The 24,848-nt window shown below is 63.1% G+C and overlaps 2 protein-coding genes and 1 long non-coding RNA gene across 5 annotated transcripts in view; 2 read left to right on the top strand and 1 right to left on the bottom strand.

Moving 5' to 3' along the window:
* The window catches only part of CEP72 (centrosomal protein 72), a 59,737-nt gene extending 44,750 nt beyond the window's left edge, over window positions 1-14,987 (top strand). The window contains exon 12 of one of the 3 annotated variants that reach the window (XM_039842850.1): window positions 14,775-14,987. In XM_039842850.1, coding sequence (XP_039698784.1) covers window positions 14,775-14,961 — 187 coding nt within the window. In that variant the 3' untranslated portion in view covers window positions 14,962-14,987. The remainder of the gene's footprint in view (window positions 1-14,774) is intronic. The other 2 variants (XM_039842851.1, XM_039842852.1) reach the window with 2 other exon arrangements.
* Window positions 14-1,776, top strand: LOC120586312 (uncharacterized). Its single transcript, XR_005648690.1, has 2 exons — window positions 14-1,326; window positions 1,511-1,776. It is a non-coding gene; the product is annotated as an uncharacterized LOC120586312 (long non-coding RNA).
* Window positions 1,775-24,848, bottom strand: part of TPPP (tubulin polymerization promoting protein) — a 28,315-nt gene continuing 5,241 nt past the window's right edge. Inside the window, exons 2-4 of the mRNA XM_039842858.1 lie at window positions 13,214-13,534; window positions 6,168-6,321; window positions 1,775-5,921 (exon numbers count right to left, since the gene is read on the bottom strand). Of these exons, the coding sequence (XP_039698792.1) occupies window positions 5,727-5,921; window positions 6,168-6,321; window positions 13,214-13,530 (666 nt within the window). The 5' untranslated portion in view covers window positions 13,531-13,534 and the 3' untranslated portion in view covers window positions 1,775-5,726. The remainder of the gene's footprint in view (window positions 5,922-6,167; window positions 6,322-13,213; window positions 13,535-24,848) is intronic.

Raw genomic sequence — 24,848 nt, 5'->3', positions numbered from 1 at the left:
TTAATATTCAGCTTTAACAGCATTTGAAGTTGTGTCCCTGTGGCAGAGACGGAGGGCAGTGTGGCCCTTCAAGCAAGACCTTGCCATTCAGGGGAACGAATGCAAGTAAGAGATAACCGTCCGCTGCTCGTGGCCTTGGGCCGCGCTTCAGCTTTCGTATGGGCCCTGGCCAGCGACCGAGCAGGTGAGCCCAAGGGCCTGGCCTTCCTGCCCGGCCTCGCGTTTCTCAGGCCACCTCCAGAGGCGCCCCCATAGGCCGGCAAGGCTTGGTCAAACCTGATCGTGGTCTGGAGGCCTCTCTGCTCCTCGTCTTCCCTGTGCCCTTCACGAGCACTGCCTTCCAGTAGCCCTGCTGACTCTGCTCTCGGGCATCTGCTTCTCGGCCCAGCTTCCACGCCCCCCGGCCGCTCTCAGTGGTGGTCGGGCTCTGTTCCCTCCACCAGAAGCCGGTCGGGTTGATCAGTCTTTCCAGAGGACCGTCCTTGGTCTTCATTTCCTTTCTCTGTTTTCAATTTCTGCTCTTACCTTTCTGTTTTTAGCCATTCTGAAACTGACAGCACTTTGGCTTGAGAATGTTGTCAGCTTTCTTGTTCTGTGTTTCTTCGTCTTGCTTTTCCGGCACATGGAACCGATGCTCTTTAGCTTTAATCTGCCATCTTATTTTGTGCTGTTTGTTCTATTCTGTGATTTTTTTCCCCGTCTGCTGCTGTTGTTTTCAGACTTTCGATCATTCAGCATTTCGCTTCTACTAGTTCGGAAGCTGTGTCCTGCTCCTGGTGTGTTATTACAACACGTTCATGTGCACTTCGCCCTCTGCCCACACCTGACATCACGCGTCAGCCGTCAGCACGTCAGTCCGTGCACCGTCTGCCTCCGTCTGCGATGGGTTTCGCCATCTCACGGGCGATGCTGCACAGTCGCTGTTTGCAGTGACTGTTGAGTCTTCGCTCCACGTTCCTTCCTCTGTCTCAGACAGTCCGTCCGTGGTCTCTTTCTTTCTGCATTGAGAATTTCACGAACGTCCGTGGGTGGAAGTTCTCGCTACAGTTTTAAAATACCTGCATTTTATCTTCGTTTTTGAAGACTTTCACGGGGCTAGGCTAAGGTTTCAGGTTGGCGGTTACTCGATGGCGTCGTGCCGCCTTTGGGGCTGCTGCGGTTGTCTGTAGCGTAGTCTGTGTCTGGTCCCCCCGGGTCTAGACCCGGCCCCCTGCAGAACTGCACCAGCACTAGACCAGGCCTTGGACACAGCAGATGCCCGTCTACCTGCTCCTCACCGGGCTGGGTCAGTGGTCGCCGAAGTGAGGAAGCGAAAGGCTCTCTCGGGTGAGGTGACATGAGGCTCTCGGCCCTGGGAGCTGTGGCTCTGCCACTTCCTGTGGCCCCTCCCAGGGCCTGTCCCGTGTTAGGCATTAGTGCCCGTGTGTGGCTGCTGGGACAGACGGCACACTGCGGACAAGAGAGCCACAGTTTAACGCCTTTATTTATCACTTTTCCAACTGACACACAGGGTTAGCAGCAGCGAGCACAGGAGGGCGACATGCAGACAGACACGAGCCGCTTCACTAAAGGCTTGCGAGCCGGGCGTTGACAGAAACTCCAGCAGGGACACCGCGCCGCGCCCGCTGCCGGGGGAGTGGGGCCACCCGCCCACGGACGTCCTGGGTGGTGGGGTCTAGCCTCAGTCGGGACACCCCTGACGTCACCGTCACTTACCCGTCGCCGATCAAGTGATACACTCAGCACTTCCAACACTAATAAAACAGCGCAAAAATATATTGCATGTATAAATTTATTTCCCTTTCCTGAAAAAAACTTAGTACAAACTAGTAGCATATGGTCCCTTTCAAGTTTCTTTTAAGGTGTGCGGGTTTCCTCTGTTGTTTGGCTTGGTTCGGTTTTTCAAGAGTCTAAAAGAAGAGAGAGAGTTAACTAAAGCATCTCTGAGCGCGGAGACCACTGCCTGGCATGCCCAGGCCACGTCCTCCATGCGCCCATGGAGGCCATGGCCCTGACCGCCAGGTTTCACCGAGTGTGCAGTGGTCAGTGGAGGGAAGCTTTTCAGGGTCAGTGTTGGTCATTTTCACAGTACGGCTGAACTGTCAACCTGAACAGGTGACAATAAGGTGTCCCTGTGTGGCGTGTGCTGTAAGAAGGGGTGGGGTAGCCAGCTTGTGTATAAATTCCAGGAGGAAATGGGCCAAACTGGGTCCTCGAGGGCCTTTCTGTGAAGGGCCAGATAGCGCGGCCTGTGCCATTAACTTTATCCAGCGAACCGGGTGACTGCCGGCCCAGGGTGTTGGAGTGTGTGTGCCTCTGCCTGCTGGCTCTGTGTCCACTCCGCGGGTCAGACGGACACAGTGGCCTTCCTGGAGCTCTCGGCCACTGGGGCCTAGAGACGGGGCAGTGCAGACAGGAAGCGGTGCCAGCAGCCCCAGCGGCATCGTCCCCGCGCGTCGCCCCCACTGCACTTTTCATCTGTCTCGAAACTTAAGCCCAGGGCTCTTAGGTATAAAAATACTTCACGATAAATATACGTCATTTGTTATATTTTAAACTTAACGGACTCCAATTATGGTAAACCTAACTCCGAGTTGCTGACCACGGCCTGCTTTTCCTAGGCATTAAATAGAAATAAATAGGTGTTCTGGCGCGATCTGCGTCCTCAGACAGCTCCTCCTCTTCTCCCTGATGTTCAGACGCCGTCAGCACCGTCCTCCCCTCAGAACGTGTCCCGTCACCTGGGTGTTCGCCTCAGAATGGGTCCTGTCACCTGGGTGTCCTCCCCTGCAAGAACCTGTCCCATCTCCCGGGTGTCTTCCCCTCAGAACGTGCCCTGTCACCCAGGTGGCTTCCTCTAAGAACCTGTCCTGTCCCCTGGGTGCCCTCCCGTCTGTCCCTGTCTCCTGGGGAGCCTACTGCACAGCGTCTCCCGTCACAAGCAGACGCTGTAGCCACCGTTCATGGAAGCTGGCCCGTCACGCGCGCGCGCGGCACCAACGCCCACCCTGCCGTGTCGCGGTCGTCAGCTCTGACGAGGCGCGCACCGTGTCTGCAGTCTGTCCACGCGAGTGTCGTGTGTCCTCAGGCTACGCACAGACACAGCGGATGCAGCAGGTGATCTACGAGGACAGATGGCGACGTGGGTGTGCAGAGCCACACTGACCGGAGGAGGTGGCGTCCTGGACCGCGCGCCTGGCCAAGCCTGGGCAGGAGCAGGGGACGCAGGGAGACTGCAGCGCTGCGTGGCCCGAGGGACCTGGGGATGTGGTCAGGGGCCCGGCCTGCGCGGGAGTTGCCCGCGCTGGGCTGGCACGGGGAGGCCACCAGGGGGAGCAGCTGTGTCACGATCCTCATCCACAAAACACAAGGGGAGCGCTGCAGCCAGGTCAGCGGACGTGGACAACTGTTACTGTCCAGCCGTGCCGGGGCCCAGGGGCCCCCGTCCTGGGGCGGAAGGCGGGGAGCAGCCGTGACGGTGGCGTCGGCCGCGCCGCCTGTTCGGGCTCGCACGCGGCTTTGCTCAGACCCCACTTTCCAGCGCGCTCCGGGCAGGCCTCGTGGAGGGGGCTGTCCTCGCCTGAAGACCGCGCTCCGGGACGGCTGTGTCCCGGTGTCAGGCACCTCGCCAGTGTCCTGTGGGCGAGGAAGGGCTGAGAAGGGCCAGTGTCCATGGCAGGCCCAGGTGACAGCCATCCTTCTACAGGCTGTGGCGTGGGGACTCTGCCCCTATGCCCTTGCTGGTGTGCATGCTTAGTCCCCAGGGTCCTGCTGGGTTCCAGTGTCTGTGCTACGTTGGCTGTGACGGTGGTGACCGGGCTGTTCACGGCAGGAGAAAAGCAGCCTCAGACCGGGAGACCCATGTCCCTGGCAGTGCCTCCGGGCCCTGGGGCGGAGCCTGTTCTGTGACCACCGATGAAGACGTAGCTGGCATGGAACGCGAGGGCTGTGGTGTGTGATGATTTTGGCGTCAAGGAACGCGGCACACTCAGCTGCCTTCGGAGGTGCCGCCCGTGGTGGCTCTCGCCCTTGAGCAGCAGGCGGAGGTCCAGCCTCGGGGAAGGACGCGCGCAGGGCGGGGCTGGCGTCCTGCCTGCCTGCCTTTTCCACTGTGGAGTGCAGGCCTCGTTAGGCACCTCAGGGTTCCCAAGTTAGAAACTCGAGACAGCAGAGAGACGATGCCCTTTAAGTGACACTCAGCACCTGCGCTCCATCGTTTCCTCCGTTCTAATGCCACACGCTGTGAGCGCCCAAACCCTGTGAATGGCGCTGCCTGCGGAGGCCACCGCCATCTGAGAGTCGAGGCCTGGGGGCTACATGAGGGGGCTGGGAGAGACAGCCACTTTAGAGGGGCCGCATCTTCTGGGAACACTGGCAGATGAGGGGCCTGCTCCGGCTCCGGCAGTGACCAGTGTGCCTTCTGGGCTCAGGGAGGCAGCAGGTGGGTGCCACAGCAGTGTCAGGCCAGGCCACGTGTCCAGGACCAGGGGTGCAGGACAGTGGCCGGGGTGGCCGGCCTCCAGGAGGCATTTCCCTGAGGCGGCTGTGGGCTCCAGGACACATGGCCTAGCAGGCCACACACCAGGCTCTGGCCGTGTTCGTGCAAGTGGATGTGTTGCCTTACGGTCATGTGACAGTGCCACCAAACCCCAGCAAAAGTTGTTGGATGGGGGCCTCCCTGGCCTGGCTTTGTTATGCAGCTTCCCGCGCCTGGGGTTGGCAGAGTCCAGAGAGGCCGAACTAACAGCAGAGCCTGGAGCCCAGAGGTCCAGGCCGCGCTGTAAGCGAAGGGGGAGCAGTCACGTGACCCGCAGCCTCGAGGCCCGGAGTCCAGAGCAGGAGCCGGGGCCTCACGCGCCGCCTGCGGGGTAGCCGCAGAGCCTACGGGGTCTTGTGGCCTGGAGATGATGCAGGGGCGGCAGAGAGAGCCACAGAACAGGATATTCTAAGTCTTCCCGGATCCGTTCTGAGAATAAACAGTCTCCGTTTCTTCTTCTTAAGAAAAAAAGCAGAAGGAAATATGACCCATCCTTAGTTTCCATTTTGAAAACTTCTACCTCTTTCCTTTGGTCCACTGAGGTGCGATCTCTGACTGGCTCACCTTCCTTTGCACCCAGGCTTCGCTTACGTGACCACACTTAGCACAGATCTGGTCCATAGGCACATGTGTGCATGTGTGTGTGTGAGCGTATATGCGTGTCCATGAGCGTGTGTAAGCATGTGAATGCATGAGTGGGCACGTGTGTGCGTGAGCATGTGTAAGTGCATGCATGAGTGTGCATGCCTGAGCATGTGTGAGCATGTGTGCAAGCGTGCACCCGTGTGTCCCACAGCTGCATGGAGCCCTCGCAGACGCCGCTGTGTCCTGTTCAGGGTTCACTTCACCTCACTGTTGCTGCTGGTTAGTGTTAGCGCAGGCTGCCCTCATGGCGCCTGGGGCGTGGTCTGCCGGTCAGGGTCCGTCCCACCCGCTCCTTTAAAGCACCCCTTTTGCCTGCAAACCAGGTGGCCTGTGTAGTCTGGTCCCAGGAGACACTTCGGAAATGACGATCTGTCGACTTCCCGGCACAGGACAAGGCAGGTGTGTTAGAGAAAGGTCCGTGAGTTCCAGGGCCACGTGGGGTCGGAGGGGAGCCGCCCCGCTGAGCTCTGCCCCAGTGAGTCGGGGAATGTGGCGAAGTGTGAGGCGAGGCGGCCCGGCGCGGAGGAGGGCCCCGCCCGGGCAGCTACTTGCCCCCCTGCACCTTCTGGTCGTAGGTGCCTGCGTGCTTGTAGCCCGGCACGTAGCCCGACTCGTCCACCAGGTCCACGCGGCCGGCCTTGCCCTTGCCCCGGCCCGACGGGTCGAAGCGCTCCTTGTGGGAGCCCGTGAACTTGGTCGTGTCCGTGAGCCGCGACACAGTGGGTGACGAGATGGCCTTCTGCAGGAGGACAGGAGAGGGGTTAACTGCAGCTGAACCCCAGGGGGAGGGAGGGGCGTGGAGCCAGAGAGGGGACGTTCCAAGCGAAGGGGCCCGAGCGCTCCTGTCCACTGCCGCTGGCTCTGGGCCTGGGGAGGCGGCCCGGGTCGGCCCGCACCCGGGGTCAAGGCTCCCATCCCGGCTATGCCACTGCCATCCGTCCCCGACCTCCCGGGCCAGGCCCCCCGAAGGACCCGCCTTGCTCACCGTCACCCCGGAGATGATGGGGGCCTTGCCCTCCACGAGCCTGTGCACCTCCCGCACGGCCTCGTCGCTGCTCCTGTCCTTGAACCGCTTCCTGGAGAGCTCCTCCAGCGCCTCCTTGAACTGCTCGAAGGTGATGGTGCGGCAGCCCTTCCCTCTGCGGGGAGAGAGGGCTCAGGGACACTGGCCGTCGCTGGCGGGGACCCAGGGACCGGGCGTGCCCCACCCCGCCTCTCTGCCTCACCAGAAAGCAGGTCTAACGTGACAGCGCGGAACGCCCCGCCTGGGCCCTGGCCCGCAGTGTTTACGCCCAGCAGTCGGTCGTCACCGGCAACAGTAGCAAATACAAACTGTCTCGGAAAAAAGCTTAAAGGAAGCACATCCTTTACGATCACCGGGACGTGGGAACACAGCCGCCGTCCGGCTCTAAATGGGGCATGTGTGTGGCCTCCATTCAGGGAGGGACTTTCAAAGGAAAATTAGGGTGAGAAGCTTGTTGGATCCAGACCACAAGGACGAGACCTCAGTCCTGCCTGGGGCCTCCGCAGGCAGTCTGCGTGTCACCGCTACCACACAGGGACGCCCTCCCCGAGATGCCCGGCGAGGTGGGCCCCGGGCCCTGCCCCAGCACCGCCGGGCCCGCGCCCGTCACAGCAGAGGTCCCCACGGAGGCGTCAGAGGCTCTGCACTGGCTCTTCACCTTTCATAATTTTAATATTTTTGCCACTTTGACCGGATCGTCTCTGGATAATCCAGTGTTTCAAAACCAGATGGTGTGGAGGAGGCTCGCGCACGGGCGGGACAGGCGCAGAAAGCCCACCTCGCTTCTGCCGCGGGAGGGAGAGCAGCCCAAGCCACCCGACTGCCATGGGGACGAGACGAGCGGCAGACACACGGCGCAGGCCAGCGCTGGAAACGGGCCACGCATGAGGGTTTCGACAAGGGAGCGGACTCTTCGGTGGAGAAAGGATCGTATTTTCAGCAAGCGGAGACGGGAGAATGCCACTCGTGTAAAGAGCTCCGATCCCAGCCTTGCACCAGCTGTAGAAGTCAGCTCAAAAAAGGGCCACGCCGGAAAGGTACAGAAACCTCTTAAGAGTCGATGATAAGGAGAAACTCAACGTAAAACATTGGGCAACGTATCTGAGCCAGACACTTCGTCAGAAGGTCTGTTAGGAGCAAACCAGCACGTGGAGACTGCACGTCGTCTGTCCCCAGGGACGTGCTGCATGCCCGTGGGATAAGATGATGGCTCAGAGGCTGGGAGGATGAGGGGCCGCTGGTGCCCCCACGCAGCCGGTGGGGATGCAGCATGGCGTCCACTGTGGAAGGCACTTTGGCCATTTCTTAAAGGTCACGGCCCTACCACCCCATTCCTGGTTCTCAAGAGAAATGAAAACTTGAGCTCACAGGCTATACCTGTCTGTCACAGTTCTGCTCATCGTCACCAAAACCCAGAAGCGCCCGGTGTCTTAAAGCGGTCAACGGACACACACCTTGGCACGTCCACAGACACGCGAGGATTCACTTGCACGTTACACGTGTGTCTCGAGACATGTCGCTGGTTAGAAGAGAGCCGAGCAGAGGCCACATGAGAGGAGAGATGGGGAGTATTCAGAGCTGTCTGTCTTGACGGCGTCTGTCCTGACGACCACAGGGCAGGGCTGGGTGATGTGGTGGACACAGGGCTTCATCAGACTCCGTGTTGGCGGTGGGCTCTGCCCCTTGAAGCTCTTGGCCTCGCCACCCACAAACGCACCGAAATATGCAGTGCCAAACTAAACTGACCGGGGTCCCGCGGCCAGGCCACTCCAGGCAGCTGCCCTCAGCCCGACGGCCTGGACCAGTGTACGCACAGCCTCTCTGCCCCTCCTGGCCCGGCCTGGGGGGTCACCTCCAGAGCCTGGAGGCCTGTCTGTCCTGGGCTGTCCCAGGCACGCCCATCTCCTGTTCACGGGCTGCCCGGGGTGGCATGCAGACGCCAGGCCTGGCGGCCAGCCCAGTGACCAGCCACGGGGGTACACAGCCCTCTCGGCACCAGGCACTGCCAGTGTGAGTCACTCGGGCTGGGGTGGGGGTGCCGGCAGGGGCTCCTGTCAGAGGCCACATTCAGACTGGGCAGATGCACAGGCCCAGGGCCCTGACTCGCCCGCTCTGCCAGGCCAGCCCAGGTGTCCCCACATGTCCCCATATTGACCGCTGAGTGGGTTTTGGAACCCTCCCCAGGGCACACAGTGCCCCGCTGCTGAGAGTCCCCAGGGAGTTTGAGGGTGGTAATGGCAGTCTCCCCCTCCCCTGAGGCACGACCACATTACTTGGCGCTCTACACACAGAGCGAGCCTGTTCTCCAGGTGCACAGAGGGCGGTGTCCCCACACCGGGCCTCCCTGGTCCCACCAGCGCCTGTTCAGAAGGCTCCATTCTGCTGGAAAGCTGGCCCAGCAGCGACGGGGTCACCACACACACAAGGTCCAATGAGCTGGGGCTTCACCCCGCTTCCCAGGCCCAGCTCAAGGCAGGCAGGCGCCGAGCTGGCTACTGAAGGTCACAGGGCCCCACAGGCCAGCCCAGACCGAAGGCAGACACGTGTGCCTCCAGGGCCAACACCTCGAGGGCTCCCAGGTTTCGGCCAGTGCGCCTGGGAGGGCTCACAGTGACCAGCAGCCCAGCCCCAGCACGAACCTGCACGGGGCTTACTCCCAGGGGCCCCTCTGGGAGGCCAAGGCCAGCCTGTGGGGTCCACAGGGCGGGGCGGCGCAAGTGCTGCATGTCCCCAGCTTCCTCAGCCAGCAGCAGCTGGGACCGCGTGACCTGTTTAGAGGGCAGCCTGGACCAGGACACCAGTGTGAACAGGAAGTGGGGTGTTGAGGGGGACACCTAAGGCACTGATGAGAGTCCGAGCGGGGAGCCCTGCCGGACAGTTGCTCGCTGTGCTTGGGCTCCCCTGGCAGACGCCTGCCCGGGCCACGCACACACCACACACGCACACACCACCCCACCTCCCCAGCCCCGCTGACAGCCCCGCCCGCCAGGCCCAGCCGTACCAGAGCCCCAGACCAGATGCGCCCGACGAGCGGACGACGAGGGCGCTGAGCACCGCGCTCAGGTCTCAGGTCTGGGTACGCAGGGCCCCGAGCTGTGACCCCCACATTCGTTACTTCCCCTAAGCAAGAAACCGTCCTGATCTCGTGTGTGCCTCGGGCAGGCCTGGGCTGGGCTCCGGTGGGGGCTGCAGGGTCTGGACTCGCCCTGAGGGGCGGGTCGCTGAGGCTCACGGTGGAAGCCACTGGACGTCCTGCGTTGCCGCGGGTGGCCACGAGAGGGAGCTGCAGCGCAGGACGCCACCACAGCCACGGGGCTGGGTGCACCCCGGGTGGGGAGGGGGGCTGCAGGCAGCAGGGCCCAGTGTGGGAGGTGCAGGTCCCTGCCAGGAGCAGAGGGGAGTGGGGATCCCCGGGGCACTGAGCAGACACTGCCGCCAGCCCCTCGGGGTCACTGTGTCACATCCTGTGCAGAGCTCTGCGGACTCCACCAGCCCCTCCTGCGGTACCCCCACCTCACGATCACGCTGCGATGGGGTCCCAGGCCTGCGCCGCACTGAGCGTGCTCGGCAGGCGCCATGGTTCAGGCCGGTTACTCCCGAGCCCCAAGTCCTGGCTCAGGCAGTTCTCACGTGTCGTGGTGAGGCTGTGACGCGTGTGGCGAGAACGGAGCAGGTTTCCGGGGACAGGCCCCCGGGAGCCCCTCCTGCCTGCTCCCTCCTAACTTGGGGCCCAGAAGCCCGACACAGTGGCTGAGCTGTCTCCCAGCATGGGTGTTGCAGGGAACAGGCCGTTTGCTCTGCAAACATGGCACCCAGCAGGGGGACGGGGGCGGGGGCGGGGAGGCTGCAGCAGAGACCCCCACCCTCCACCCTCTGCCCCTGGGCCTGGCCTGTCCACCTGCAGGGCGGGGCCCCCAGTGCCTGCCCCCTGCGCGGCTGTGCTGTCGGCTGACACTCCCGCCTGTGCACACAGTCCTGTCTAATTACTATTTCAGACTGACCACCGCCCACCCTTTGGGGTGGGGAGGGGACAGGCGTCTTTGTCTAGGTAACAATAGCCCTCAATCAAGACCTGGTATAAGCCGCAAGAAATTTGTTTAAAATTTAACACATAGTAACATCAAAACAAACAGGCGCTGCCATGGTGACAGGACCTAAACAAAGGCAGCAGATACCCCAGCTGGCGTCACAGCCCGAGCCCTGGCAACCGCCCCTAAACAGAGCGGGCTTGCCACCAAACTGCCTGTCCTGCAGGACCCCAGACCTACCCAGACCCTGTCTTCCAGCGACGTCGTCACGGCACTGACCACCTCTCTCATCCCAGGGACGAGAGCATGAGTCCCCCGCCATCCTGCCCCACGTGACGTGTCCAGCAAGCCACCCAGTCATGGGGACCTGCCTGCTCCCTTCTACGGGCTCCAGCAGCTGCCACAGGCCACTCTTAACTGGGCGGTGGCCATAACCCCTCACTGGGCTGGGGCCACAGCCGCCTAGTCCCCCATTCTGCAGCCCCCTCAGAAAGCTGAGGCCAAGGTGCCAGGGGCACCAGATAGCCCTGGGATCCACAGTGGGGAGCCTGCCATCTCTAGGAGCTGGGGACCCCTAAGTGTCCGAGCAGTTGACATCCTGCTTCCCAGGAAAAGCCCTGGGAGCAGATAGGGTCCTTCCTAGTGCCCACTCACTCCTGTGACCCAGCACCCCTGGGTCAGGGGTACGCAGGTGAGTGAGCACACACGCCTCCTGCACATGGGTCTCGGGGCCTGTCCAGAGTACATGCCCTGCAGGGTGTGGAGAGCTGCAGTTCGACCAGTGTGCATGTGCTGGTGTGCAGATATGCATCATGCCTGTCTGTGCGTGTGCATGTGGGGGCCTGTGACCCGTGTACACATGTGTGCATGTGCCTGCGTGAGCTGTGTACATGTGTACAGTGCCTGCATGTGTTCCTGTGTGCACACGCGTGCATGTGCCTGCATACGCTCATGTGTGCATGGGGGGCTGTGAGCTCCTGTGTGCACACGCATGCACGGCTCTGCATAAGCCCATGCATGGGGCTAGAGCCTCAGTGTGTACACATGGCATCAAAGTGTTCGGTTAAGCCTGCGCGCAGCATGGGGCTGTGGAGTTTCTGTGCACTATCGTGTGCACGTGCCTTGTTGCCTATGCATGGGGGCTGTGAGCTCCTGTGTGCACACGCGTGCACGTGCCTGCATAAGCTCATGCGTGCATGGGGGGGCTGTGAGCTCCTGTGTGCACACGCGTGCACGTGCCTGCATAAGCTCATGCGTGCATGGGGGGGCTGTGAGCTCCTGTGTGCACACATGTGCACGTGCCTTCACACTGTAGCCTAAAAGCAACTCAACTGCAAAAGGGGCTAAGAGCAAGGGAAGGAAAAGCTGCCCAGCAGCCTGGGCCAGCGCCAAGGACGCGGGACCCTCGACGCTCCCTGTGAGGTGGCCTGCCCCTGGACACACCACTTATCTCGCCTCCCTCCCAGGTTTCTAGAATGTTTCTCAGCAGACTCAGCTCTTGGGGCTCCTCTGCCCCTGGGTCTGTCCTGTCTCTCGAACACATTGGGTTTACAAGGCCAACGCTGAGGGCCTGGAGGACCTGCCTGGGGAGCCAAAGGGAGGAAGCACGCTGGGCCCCATCCCAGTCCCGGCGCCAGCTGCTGCTCCCCCTCCTCCCCTCCCCTCCTCTCCTCCCCTCCTCTTCTCCCCCACCTCTTCCTCCTCCTCCTGGCCCCAAAGCCTCCTCTAACCCTGGACCTTGGGAAGGCACCGGCTCGCAGGAAGCAGCCAGATTCCCACATTCCGTCTACAGTGTCATGGAGGCTTTGGTCTGATTGTAGTAATCCACCTGGTTCCACCTTTCCAGGTGAGACGGCAATGTCCCTGTCTCCTGGGCCCCATTGCTGGGTCCTGATGGCTGGCCCTTGGGGAACATTTGGGCTGACCTCTACTCTGTCCCAGCCACCCTGGGCAAGCTCCCACTCAGGGGGACTGAGCCAACCTTAGGAATTCCAGCCTGTGGCTCCGCAGTGACTGGGGGTGAGGCTGCCTCTCAGCTTTGGTGGCTGTCAGGATGGTATGTCCAGCAGTGAACCAGGGAGACCTCACCGTGAGGGAGATATGCCCAAGCACACGTTCACAAGCAACGTGGTGACATGAAGTCACAGCCTCCGGGGACACAAAGGAAAGCATTCGCTGCCACTGCTCAGAGGGGCAGGGTGGATGGAGGGGCCAGGCTGCCAACAGGGTGCCGAGGTCACGGGGACACGCAGCTAAGGAATCACACTGACTGCAATGGACACGGGCCAAAACTCAGCTGAAATAAAGACATTTTCCAGCAGCAAGCATAACCTAGGCAGAGAAGACTGAACATTCGGCGGCCTTGGGGACACTGAATTTTCCCAGGTGGGCACGGGTTGCAGACGGCAGGAGAAAGTCCTCGTGCTTCAGAGGTGCCGGGCAGAACAGGAAGGGGCGGGGGGCGACCATGGCTGGAAAGGATGTGTGGACGCCCGTGCACACGCACTCACGCACACATCAGCACGCGTGCACGCGTGTGCTCACAGGCGCACGCATGCACAGAGGAAGCACAGCGCCCTGCTCAAGGTCACCGAGTTACAGGTGCAGACTCGAGTGCTCACTGTCTGTCATCCACTCCTCACGTGTGATTTCCCCGTGGAGGGCTGGCAGGCAGGGGCGAGCGAGATGCCGGTCACACCGTAGGGACAGGCTTGACGGCTCAGCACAGATGCCCGCCTCTCTGACTCGGCCGCCCAAGACCCATCGCAGCTCCTGTGGGGCAGGGCAGTGTCCCCGCCTGGGCTCTGGGCCCGCCCTGACACGCATGTTCTGGCTCCAACTCCCGGGTGTCTGACTCTGAGAAGGAAAAGACCCCGCGGCATCTCTCGCCCTCACGGGCCATTAAAACACCACCCGCCGTGGACCCTGACGGGCGGCCTCGGGGTGCTGGCTCCGCACAAGCCAGCCAGGCGCACTCACTTGATTTTGCTGAAGACGATGTCCACGTCGGTGACGGTCACGTTCTTCCCGTCGATCACCTGGCAGTCCTTGCACAGCTTCGACCAGTTCTTGCCGTGCATCTCCTTCCCGGTGGCCCTGGTGTCCCCATGCACGGCGAAGCGCCGGAAGGCCTCCTCCAGGGCACTGAGCTCCGGGCCTGCGGCGGCCGCCCCCTCACTAGCACCTTCTGACTCCAGTGACAGCCTCTTCGCTGTCCTGTCCTTTGCGGGGTCCCCTGGGGACTTTGGGGGTGTCTTGTTGGTGGCCTTAGCAGGCTTGGCCTTGCTGTCGGCCATGTTTCTGGGAGAAGAAGGAGGAGAGAGAGGGGTTACTGTTCTCGCCCCCACATTAGGAGGCTGGCAGGGTCCCTGGGACCCCTCAGAGTCGAGCCCCACACACGGGGCGGGGGAGCAGAACCCCTACCCGGCAGCTGCAGCAGAGGCTGCTGGACACGGTGCCCCCGTGACGGGGTGTCAGCACCCTGCTGTCCCTCCCCACCACGGCTCCATGGCATGACGCGTCCTCAGGGAGGGGGTTCCAGAATCAGTCACGCTGCTGCCCCCACCTCGAGGCTGAGTCTGCTACCCCAGTGTGGGTGGCAGAGGGAAACCCTGGGGTGGCTGCCCAGGAACTCGATGGGCCAAGCACAGCCGCGCCAGGCCTAGGGTGAGGGCACCATGCGTGGGGGGCCGCCACGAGCCCCGTCGCGAGCTCAGGGAGCCCGCCCTGGCCTGCCCCAGTCTCTGCCTCTGGGACCCTGGGAGGCATCTGAACCCCAACAGCACACTGGGTCCCGGGGTGGGATGGGGGCAGCGCTGAGGACAGGGGCCAGCGCCTCCAACAGGAGTTAGGACAGGGCTGGGCTAAGCACAATGCCACCGCCTCCTGCTCATGGTGGGTGGCCAGGGCCGGGCCCCTGGGTCCCTCCCAAGCGGCTTCCCAGAGCAGCAGCCTGGGGGCTGCATCTCTGCCTCGCTGAGGACGGACGGCTGTGGCGGCTCAGCCAGAGGAGAGAACTCGGGATGGGTGCCAGGTGTGACGGGGCCGTGGGGGCCATGGGCAGCTGCCGCTCGCGGACGGCCCCAGAACCTGCCCCCTCCATGCCAGCGAGTCAGAGACGGGCCAGGCGCTATGGCCGGTCCTGGTGGCTCTGCCCACCCCGAGGTCCTACCAGCTCCCCACAGTCGGAGTCGAATGCCCTGGACCCCTGAAGTGGGTGTTCTCGGGGCCTTGTGGGCGCGGTCCCACCATCCCCTTTCCTCTGCGCTGGCACAGAGAGTGCCGCTGCTGCTGAGGTCCCACGGGGACACCCGACACGGAGAGCCACCAGCACAAGCGAAAGGTCAGATCGGCAGTCCGGCTTCCTGCCGGGCGCCAGCGGGGGGTCGGGGGGCGGGGGCCAGTGGGGGCCGGGCGCGGGCACATCGCGGGAGTGCTCCCACTCCGGGGGATGAGGCGCCAAGGCAGGGCCAGCAGGTGGCAGGTGTCTGTGGAATTGCTTCCCGGCTTATCGCTGACACCATTTCTTTGTCTGAAGCAGGAGCTTCTTGCGGGCGTGGAGCGCTCGCCGCTGCGACTTGCCCGGCGCCCACAGCGCTGGGTGCCCAGGAAGGACAGCGACCAGGACACCGCTAGAAGCGTGTCAGCTCGTGAGGACACGGGAGCACGCACGCGGGACAGAACCTGACGCTGCGAACCCACGCGTTCGACAGGCTGGGTGTAGGTGACGAGAAAACATGCCAAGTGCCACCAGGAGAGCTGCCTCTGGCGTGGGAGGCCCGGTCACGCCCTCCGCGCGCCCCACGCCCCAGCGTCCCGCGGCCAGCTCTCCAGGGGGCCGGTCGCCAGCCCCGCGTGTGGCGGGCCGAGGCCCCGCCAACGCCACAGGCCACGCGAGCCACGTGACATGCCCTGGACACGCGCGGAACGGACACGCGGATTCAGGCCCGTGGGGCGGGCTCGGTGAGAGCCCAGCTCCCGGGACCGAGAATGAGGGACACGGGACAGCAGGCAGCAAGGGCCGCCCCGGCTCCCGCACCTGGGGAGCCAGCCTCCGCACACCTGGCCCTGCTCACAGGGAGAAGCGCTGAGGAAGGGGTTAGCAAGCCCTGTCCCGCGCGGTGGCGGGCGCCGGGCCGCGGGCGGAGCCGCACGAAGCCGCGGCGCTGCAGGTGGTCTGAGGGTGCACCCCTCACCCCGGACGCTACGCCACCCCGCCGGGCCCGCGGCCGCAGAGGGCGGGCGGTGGCTGTCCAGGCCGTGAGTGACCGTCAGCATCGCAGGGCTCCCAGGCCAGCCTGGGAGAGGCTGCCCGAGGCCCAGAGAGGGAGGGGCAGGGTGTCCCTTAGCGGAAGTGGCTGCCAAGACGTCAAAATGTCCACCCCGCAAATGCAGCATTAAACAGGACCTCGGAGGTGTGGGCCGCATTCTTAGATGTGTGCTGCACCCCAGGTGTGTGTCCTGCACCCCAGGGGAGCTGACCCCTCCGTGGCCAAGATTCCCCTTACAGGGCACAGGTCAGCGTGTGGTAGGCGGGGGGGCCCATCAGGTGTGACCAGGCATCGTTCCACCTGACGGCAGACGTCACAGCAGGCCCCGTCCCTGCCAGGCGTGAGAACTGCCGGCAGCTCGGGAAAGTCCCCGGGAGTCAGGTCCCGGTTTATTCCATGTGAGATAAATCAGCTCCCCGTGGAAGCCCAGTCTCCCTCCTGCTCCTCTCTCGGCTGCTCCCCTGGGGAGACCCCAGACTCTGGGATGTTTGCGGGTCGAGGGGGAGGGGCAGGGAGGCTGCCAGAAGCTGAGGGACACACCTGTGACATGCTGACAGGGAGGCGGGACCTCCCTCCCCACACGAGAGCTGGGCTCCCTTGGGACCCCTCTCCTGCTGGCCACGGGGGGCCTGGGTGGGAGGATGAGAGCTGCCTCTCCCTGTCCCTGGCTCTCTGGCCGAGCATCCCGCTGTAAGGCCCTCCCTGTGGGACCCCATCCGTGTCCCTCAGCTCTGAAACCTGGCAGGAGGAGCAGGGGGGAGGCAGGCAAGCTAGGGAGCACGTCCGGGCCTGCGTGAGCTGGCAGCCCCGGCCAGGCTCCCCGAGGCAGGACACTGTCCGAGAGGGGTCAGGAGGGGACCACTGAGCACTCACACTGGGTGTGGGGACAGGCTGTGTTACTGGGTTTGCATTTTCAAAGGCGCTGGAGAGGACGGGGTACAGGGTGGAATTACAGACGGCGGGGGCGTGCGGTGCCCAGAGAGCAGCCTTGCCAGGTGACCCCACCCAGGCCGGGACACCTGCCCCTCGAGTGTCCCCTGGGCTCTGGGGACCATCCCACCGCTAACACCGGGCTGTCCCTCAGGCCCCACATCACCCAGGACACCACCCGTCACGGGAACGGACAGGCCAGGTCCCCGCTCCGGAATGGCCGTCCTTGGACCCTGCATGAGGCCTCACTGCCTGAAGTGAAACCCACAGAAATGGTGACACAGGGTAGACTTCAACAGGTGACAATCACAGTTGTCACATGTCATAAGCACACAGTGTCCAGACCAAGACTGAAAATTCACGTCAGTCATGTGCTACAACAGAACCAGGTGTCCGTGAGCAGGGCCAGGTGTGTCTGTGAGCGGGGCAGGTGCATCTGAGCGGGGCAGGTATCTGAGCAGGGCCAGGTGTGTCTGAGCAGAGCAGGTGTGTCTGTGAGTGGGGGCAGGTGGTCTGGTGAAGAGGCCAGGGTGTGGGTTCAGAGCTGTGGGTAGGTTCAGAGCAGGGCCAGGTGTGTCTGTGGAGCAGGGCAGGGTGTCTCAGGAGCAATTACAGGCTCAGGAGGGGGCCGGAGGTCTGAGAACAGCCAGTGTGTTCTGTGAGCTGGGCAGGTGGGGTCTGTGATAGGCCAGGTGTGTCTCAGAGCAGGGCCAGGTGTGTCCAGAGCAGGGTATGTCCAGAGTTATAACAGGGTGGTCTCAGAGCAGGGCCAGGTGGTCTCAGAGCATACCAGGTCCAGGAGCAGGCAGGTCTGTGAGAGGCCAGGTGGTCTCAGGAGCAGGGCCAGGTGTCTGTGACAGGCAGGTCCAGTAGCAATGAGGCCCAGAACAGGGCCAGGTGTGATTTTAAAGGTGGCAGCGACAGCAGCTTTGTGCTCTCCTGGTCCCCTCCTGCACAGGACACGCGTGTGCCCTGAATGTAAAGAGGGGTGTCTGCCTGCTTTCTAGGTGTGAATCACCTCCGCGCCTGGGCTCCCCCAGGCCCACGCTCAGCACCCCATTCCCAATGCCCCTACACCCCCACCTGCAGTCTGACCAGACCAGTTGGACCCACTCTCCTGTACCTCGTAACCAGGTGCCCTCCAGCCCCTCCACCTCCTGGCACACTGTCCATGGCACACTAGGCATCGCCACACGCAGTCCGCCCCATCAGGCACGTGGTGCACCCAAATGGCCGAGCCTTGCTGGACCGAGGACCTGTGGACAAGCTGCGCCAACACTGTGCAGCCAGAGATGCCATGCAGAGCGCGCAGGTGGGGCCGACAGGCTGCATGGGGCGGGGGGCAGGGCCTGCCGCAGGGGACACGGAGCTCACAGAGGACTGTGCACCCCCCCCATGCTGCCCATCCTGGGGCCACGCGAGACCCTCCTGCTGTCCCCTGGTCCTGGGAGCCTCGGAGCAGCGGGACAGCCAGCCTCCCACGGCTCTGTCCTGCCTGACTCAGTCTCCACCCGACACCCACCCCTCCCCGCCCAGGCCACCTGGGCTCCTGCCCAGTGGAACAAAGACCCCTGTGGAGGGGAAGACACCAGGTCAGGGGGCCACGCTCGCCAGCAGGGCCATGTCCCTTGCCGACTAACCGGCGGGGGTGTCTTGCCCCAGAGGTATCTCGCGATCTTAACTCCAGAACCTTCTCGTACCCAGGTTACGGAGACAGCCCGCTGAGAAGCGCCCGTTTAAACAGAAGGGGGCCGCAGGGTTCGGGTGCCTGCGGGATTCGGGCGCCTGTGGGCCAGGCGAGGGGGCCTAGAATGTGTGTGGCGAGCTGGGCTGGGCAGCGTCCACTGTGGTCTGCGGGAGTTTGTATGTCTGCTGGTGGGTGACAACGCAGCCACAGGCCTACCTTGCAGGTGGCAAGGGCCCCTGGGACAGCGGGCAGCAGAGGGAGCCGATGCCTGTGTGCTGGGTGGGGCCTCTGAGAGGCAACCTGGTGCCGCCGGCACCCTGACACCCAACACCCGACCAGTCGGGGCAGTGCCTTCCGCCAGGGCAGGACAGAGGCCTGGAGCGTCCCGGGCCCACCGGCCTGATGCGAGGCACGGGCTCCATGCGAGAAGCTGCGGGCCCGGAAGAGCCAGCATTCCCGCGGGCCGTGGGCTGGCGTGTGCCGGGCCTGCCGTGGGGCTCCTGCGGTCTGCAGGGTGGCCGAGTGGCTGTGAGCTCTGGGGGTGCCTGCCTGCAGGCTCTGGCACAGTGGCCGCTGGACTCAATGGGACCAGGGGGCTCCAGACCGGTGCCGGGGTCAGGGCGAGCAGCATGGGCAGCGGCATCTCCCCCCAGCCTAGCCTCTGGGGCTAGCGGGCCAACTCGGCGAGCCCAGAGGCTTCATCAGGGTCTGCTCTCGACGCCGGCCCGGAGGGCGAGGGGATCGGGGTGACAGCAACAGCCCCCAGATAAGGTACAGGCACAAGTGCTCCAGGGGGCCCAGGGCCCAGGGGTCCAGGGGCACCTTCTGCTCGCTATGCCATCTGTCTGGCCCGCACAGACCCTGACCTCGGCCCTCCACAGTGACGTTCTCTGGGTGCCGGGCGTGTGCAGGAGACCCTCAGGCCACAGTGGCCTGAAGCCCGGAGGGGGCTGGCTCCGCCCGGCTCATCCTGCCTCCTCACTCCGTCCCAGCAGAGGCTCAGACCCAGCCTGGGGTCTAGGAGTGTCGGTCCTGGTCCTGTACCCGGCGTGGGCACAGCCCACCCCTCCCTGTCCACAGCCCAAGGAACAAAGGCCATCAAAGGCCCGAAGGCCGAGGGGCCAGCCCAGCACTGCCCCCGCCTCAGCGCTGAGTCCATTCGAGCACAGCGTGGCCTTTTCAATCACGACACGGCCACCCGCCCTGTGGCTGCCCAGGACACTTGATATGAATGACCACTCGTCTCAGCCGAGGGCCGTCCCAGGCGGCGAGAGCCTCCCGGAGCCGGACAAAGCGGCTTTTTCTGAGCCTACGATTCCTGCCAACCATGCGGGGACGGTCCCCAGCCTCAGCCCGGCACAGAACGTGGCCCCAGCACCCGCCTTCCCAGTCCCCAAGTCCGGAGGCCCCAACGCACCGGGCTCTCCGAGCGAGATGTAGGTCCTCATGGTCGGAGCGGCCGGAGACCAGGTCGTGCCTCGCTGTGCCGTTCGTGGTCAAACGCGATTTCTCGGTAGCAGAACAAGGGGCAGAGTGGACCAGGGCGTGGACCAGGGGGGAGGGGCTGGGACTCCCCCCCGCCCACCTGGGGACCCCCGAGGTCCTCAGAGCGGCCCCCAGACCAGCTTGGCCCGGCTGAGACGCCCGCTCGACACAGGGCTTCTGCCAGCGGAGCGCCCGGCAGGAGCCCGAGCCACCGGGCGGGACCGACGGAGTCCCAGAGGACGCAGGCGCTGCCGGACGGGGCCGGAGGGAACCCCGCTGACAGGATGGGGTCCGCCTGGCCAGTCTGCTGCTTGCCCTCTCCTGAGGAGTGCCCCGGGGGCAGGCGAAGACGCTAGAACCTTCTAGTCTCCGACCCCTCCCTCGGCACAGCCATGCCCTGCATGCCCCACAGGACCCAGTGGAGGGCGGGGCCTGGCCTGCACTGGCCTGGTGGCCCGGAGGGGACAAGTGTAGCGGGCGCATGGCAGCCTGAGCTGGGTGCACCCCGGCCTCGCCCGGAGCCCACGCAGGGGTGAAGCGTCTGCGGCGCGGTTGAGCCACAGGCGTGGGCACGAGGCCTGGGTGCGCCGGCCCAAAGGCAGCAGCGTCCTTATGAGACAGGAGAGACAGACGTGAGGGGACAGACGTGAAGACCAAGCAGACGCGGCGGCGACGCCAGGGTCACGGGCAGCTGGAGAGGCTGCAGAGCCGCCCCGGGGCCTCCAGAGTGGGCGTGGCCCGGGGTCGCCTTGACCTTGGACTTCTGGCCCCAGAGCTAGGAGGGGATGAGTTTCTGCACTGAGCCACCCGTCCGTGTCCCTCGTCACAGCAGCGCCAGGAGCCCCACACCATACAGGTGACACCAGACGGGGAGCCCCTCCCCCAGAGAGGGCACGAGAAAGGCCCACAGGTGGCGAGGTCAGCGGGCGCTGGCCGAGGGCCCAGGATCTCAGAGGCCCCCGGGGGTTACCCAAGCCAGGACGGGCGCTGGGCAGGGGATGCCCCATGACCGCTGTCCTCTGAGACACCCGTTCCGGCCCCAGGGTGGAGCCGTCGGAGCAGAGGGAGGACTGGGCGCACGCTCACTGGGGGCGGGGTAAATTGAAGTTTCTGCGACTTGACGGGCGGCTTGAGGGATTGGTTGGACGGCACGCAGGTGCCAGGCGGCCTCGGCCTGGAGAGGCACCCAGGGCTGGCCGGAGAGCACGCGAGGCCAGCACAGCACGACGGCGACGCACCTGGGCACAGAGGGCCGCCGGTCAGTGTGGCCAGCGCGCAGCGGGCAATGTCGTGCCCTCGGGCCTCGGAGGTCCCTGCCCCGAGGCGGCGGAGGGGGAGGCCGGCCGCGCCCATGGTCAGGGCCGGAGCCGCAGGACCGGCGGGGCCGGAGAGGAGACGCGGAGGGAGCCGCGCAGGTGCGAGGGCATCCAGTGGGCGTGGCCGCGTCCCCCTGCAAGGCGCCGTCCTCCACGTGGCCTTGCACCGGCCGGCCATCGGCCGCCGGCCACCGGCCAGCCCAGAGGCAGCAAAGCAGTTTTCAGCCCGGCCATCCACCTGGGCGCTTAGAAGATGCAGACGCCACACTCCTGCTTCCTGTGACGGAGGCCGGGCAGAGTGGACAGGGCACCCTCTTCCTTCGCACACCCACGTGCTACAGGGGAGAGAGAGGTAACCAGTCAGGCCCCGGCACAGGCCGGCCGTGCGTCTCCTCAGGCCGGGCGCTGCCTGACAGATGTGGCCCCAGGGGATGCGCCTGGGACTCAGGATGAGCTGGCAGGGGGCCAGTCCGCTCAACCCACAACCGCGTTCAGGAGACACTGGATTGCGAGGGCCCGAGAAGCCGGCAGGACACACGTAAACACTCTCTAGAGGAAGAGACTGTCATCCAAGACCTCCAAATATCTGTGGACATGTTTCGATGACACTATCTAGTGCGCAGCAGAACATAACCAGGCGCACGCAGGGGAAGAGGCGCCGAGAGCCCAGAACGGAGACAGCGGAGGCGGCACAGGGTCCCCCCGGCCGCTGGCGCCTGGCCCCGCCCTGCGCTCCGGCCGCGGCGGGGACGCCCTGTGCGGGGAAGCGAGCGGCCAGACGGGCATCCCAGCCGGGGACCGAGACCTATGAAAACGCAGACGGCAGCTCTGAAAAAACAACACCTTCGAAATTCTGGCCCTGAAAAATACAGAAACCAAAATTCAGGACTCAGCGGACGGGTTTAAAAGCAGAGCAGTCAACACAGCTTACAAAGAACTCGTGAATCAGAAGCACCCGAAGGAAAAGACCCGGATGAGGTGGAAACGTGCGCGCACCCCCATGAGGGTGTGAGTGCACCACACACACCACACACACACTCACGCGAAAATCGGGGAGCTGAGCAGACAGCTACGAAGTGAGGAAAAACCCTCAGCAAATTAAGGACAAAAACAACAGAAATAAAAATAAATGCAAAAATTAACAAATTAGGAAACAAATCTACAATACAGAGGACCAACAGCATCGAAAGTTAGCGCCTTGACGCACTCATGAAACTGATCAATACTGAGGAGATGAAGCAAGAAAAATGAAGGGAAGGTGGAAACGCACACAATGCCGGAAACAGAAAGCGGGGCCCCTGGCAGTCTGCAGACTCCGAGGGCCCGGACAGCTACGGAAATATTACCTACAACTTTAGACCAAAACACATGATAATTTTAGTGAGATACACGAAGTCCTAAAAACAAGACAAAACAAAAGCCACCTTGTCGAACCGTAATGGAAGAAATAGGTACAATTATTTTAAGAACTATTCTTATAATTAAGTGCCTGAATCCTCACTTAAAACTCTTCTCACAAAGCCAAACGAACGCGAAGCAAGCGAGCCCCAGGCCAGGACGGCTTCCCCAGCAGGTTCTACCTTATATCGAAAGGAGAGAGAAGGTCGATCCCCTGTGAATTCCGCCAGAGAAGAGACAAAGCTGGGACCCCCCCACCCATCGTTTATAAGACCAAAGTAATGTGGTGCCCAAGCCCGATGAGGTGTAAAAAGGACAGAAAATTTTATGCCAATGTCACTTACATAGATGCAAAAATGCTAAACAAAATGTTACCAAGCCGAATCCAGTGATGGATAAAGAGGGTCGACACCTTGCAGCCCAGGTGGGCTCCTGCCAGGGTCGTCGGCTCGGCTTAGTGTTAGCACGAATCAGGATAATTCATCACGCTCGCAGAACCAAGGATGAAAGCCTTGTTATCACCCTAATAAACGCTGGCAGAGCGTTTGACGGAATTCAGCATCTATTCACCAAAAAATTCTTAGCGAATCAGAGAAAGAAGGAAATTCCTTAACAGGATAAGGGTGCCTATCAAGAAACTACGAAAACCGTGACACTTAACAATGAGGCACTGAAAGCTTTTCAAACTGGAATGAGATGGGGGTGCCTGGCCCGCTATCACCATGGCTAGTCACTCTGTCAGGACAGTGGCACAGAAAAGAAAATAAAGGCCATAAAAATTGGAAACAAAACCGTCATTACATGGAGTTTCTATGACTGTGTATGGACGCGATGCAAAGGACCCTCAGGGAAATGATCAGAATCCATGAGTGGGCTCAGCGAGCTCCCTGGACGCATGGCCAACAAGTAGAAATCCGTTATTCCCATGCAGCAGCAAAAGCGGATGATAAGAAATATCTAGAAGCACCACCGAAAATACTGTGACGAAATCGCGATCACATAGGAGTAAATCGAACAGAAGACGGGCAAGCCAAGCCATCGACCCAGAGAACGAAGCACGCCACCGGAAAACAAAAGGTCTAAGCAACGGATAAAATCTGAATACGCAAAGGTGTCGCTGGTCCCCAAGCACATCCACAGCTTTGACTTAGTTCAAATCCAAACTCCAACAACGTTTTCGTCAGGGCACCGGACGCGCCGACCCTAAAATTCACCCGCAGAGGCCGCGGTCCAGGAGGGACACAGCGGGAATCCCCGCCGGTACCTCTCAAGACTCCACGCGGGGCTCCGGAAGTGAAGACCGTGTGGCGTGTGGTCCCGGCACAAGCAGGGACCAAGCCAGAGGGACGGAAGACCGCCCGGGACGGACCTGCACACGAGGCGCGCCGGGTGTGGCCCAGGCAGCCCCGCCCGCAGAGCCAAGAGCACATCCAGTGACTGGAGCCAGGTGGACGCACTAGACACGGGGAGGGAAACTGAGTCCCGGCTCCTGGGCTTTGGGTTCGTGGTGGGTCCAAGCAGGGAAGGCAGGGCATGGGGGCGTCTGCCGTCCTCGGGGCGGGGAGTCCCACCACGCAGGGCACGAGCATCGCTGCCCCTAAAGAGATGGTTAAAACGAAGAACTTGGTCCACTGAAAATACCCCAGGCGTGAAGAGGCAAGCGGCCGGGGAGGCGGAATCTTCGCTGGGAACCGGTGCGGCCCATCTCAGGGTCCACGACGGGCAGGGCAGGGCAGCCAGACAGAGACAGACAAGCATGTGGCCAGGCCCTGGGCACGAGCGCATCCGTGCCCCGCAGCTCGGGGACGCGCACAGCCCGCAAGTGCAGGTACACCCGCCACACACGGCCACTCCCTGCGGGGCCCGGAGCGGGAGGCGGGCGGGCCACCCGCTGCCAGTGTCTGGGATCGCGGTGGCCGCAGGGACCGCAGCTGCAGATCTGGGGAACCCAGGGGTCCTCGCCACGTGGGCCCCGGGGCGGCTCGGGCAGCCCCGCCGTGTGCGGACGCCGGTGGCCCCCGCACGGACACACACACCGGCCACAATGGTGGCCCCCACGGCACCAAGAGAGGAGAGCCAGCACCGCAGAGCGTGGGCTCCACGGCTTCGCACACGTGAGGTGGGACACAGCAGCCGCCACGTCAGCCTGGGGACGCCTGGGTGCCAGCACAGGCCGGGTGAGCTCCGCGAACTGCCAGCCCCCAGCCCCATTCTGCCCGCAGCCCACAACTCACACAGGCACAGCGGCTCACGGGCAGCCCTGCACCCCGAGGCGGGTGGCCGGTCGACACACACGGTTGGAGCACCGCGGCCACAGGCAGAAGGCGGCGGACATGGCAGAGGCATCAAGGGAGAAGGGAATGGGCACGTGGGGCAGGCTGTGGAGATGGGACCAGGTGTGCAGAGGGGAGGGATGGTCACCCGTGAGAGCTCAATGGGCCAAATCGTGCTGCTGAGGTTCATGGGAGAAGGCTGGGTCAGGTCCTGGGCTGAGAGGAAGGGCAGGCTGGGGCCAGGGGTGGAGTGCG

The sequence above is a fragment of the Pteropus medius genome, unplaced genomic scaffold, assembly GCF_902729225.1.
Source record: "Pteropus medius unplaced genomic scaffold, Ma_sr-lr_union100, whole genome shotgun sequence".
NCBI classification, from domain to species: Eukaryota; Metazoa; Chordata; class Mammalia; order Chiroptera; family Pteropodidae; genus Pteropus; species Pteropus medius.
This window is presented reverse-complemented; position numbering and strand designations above follow the sequence as displayed.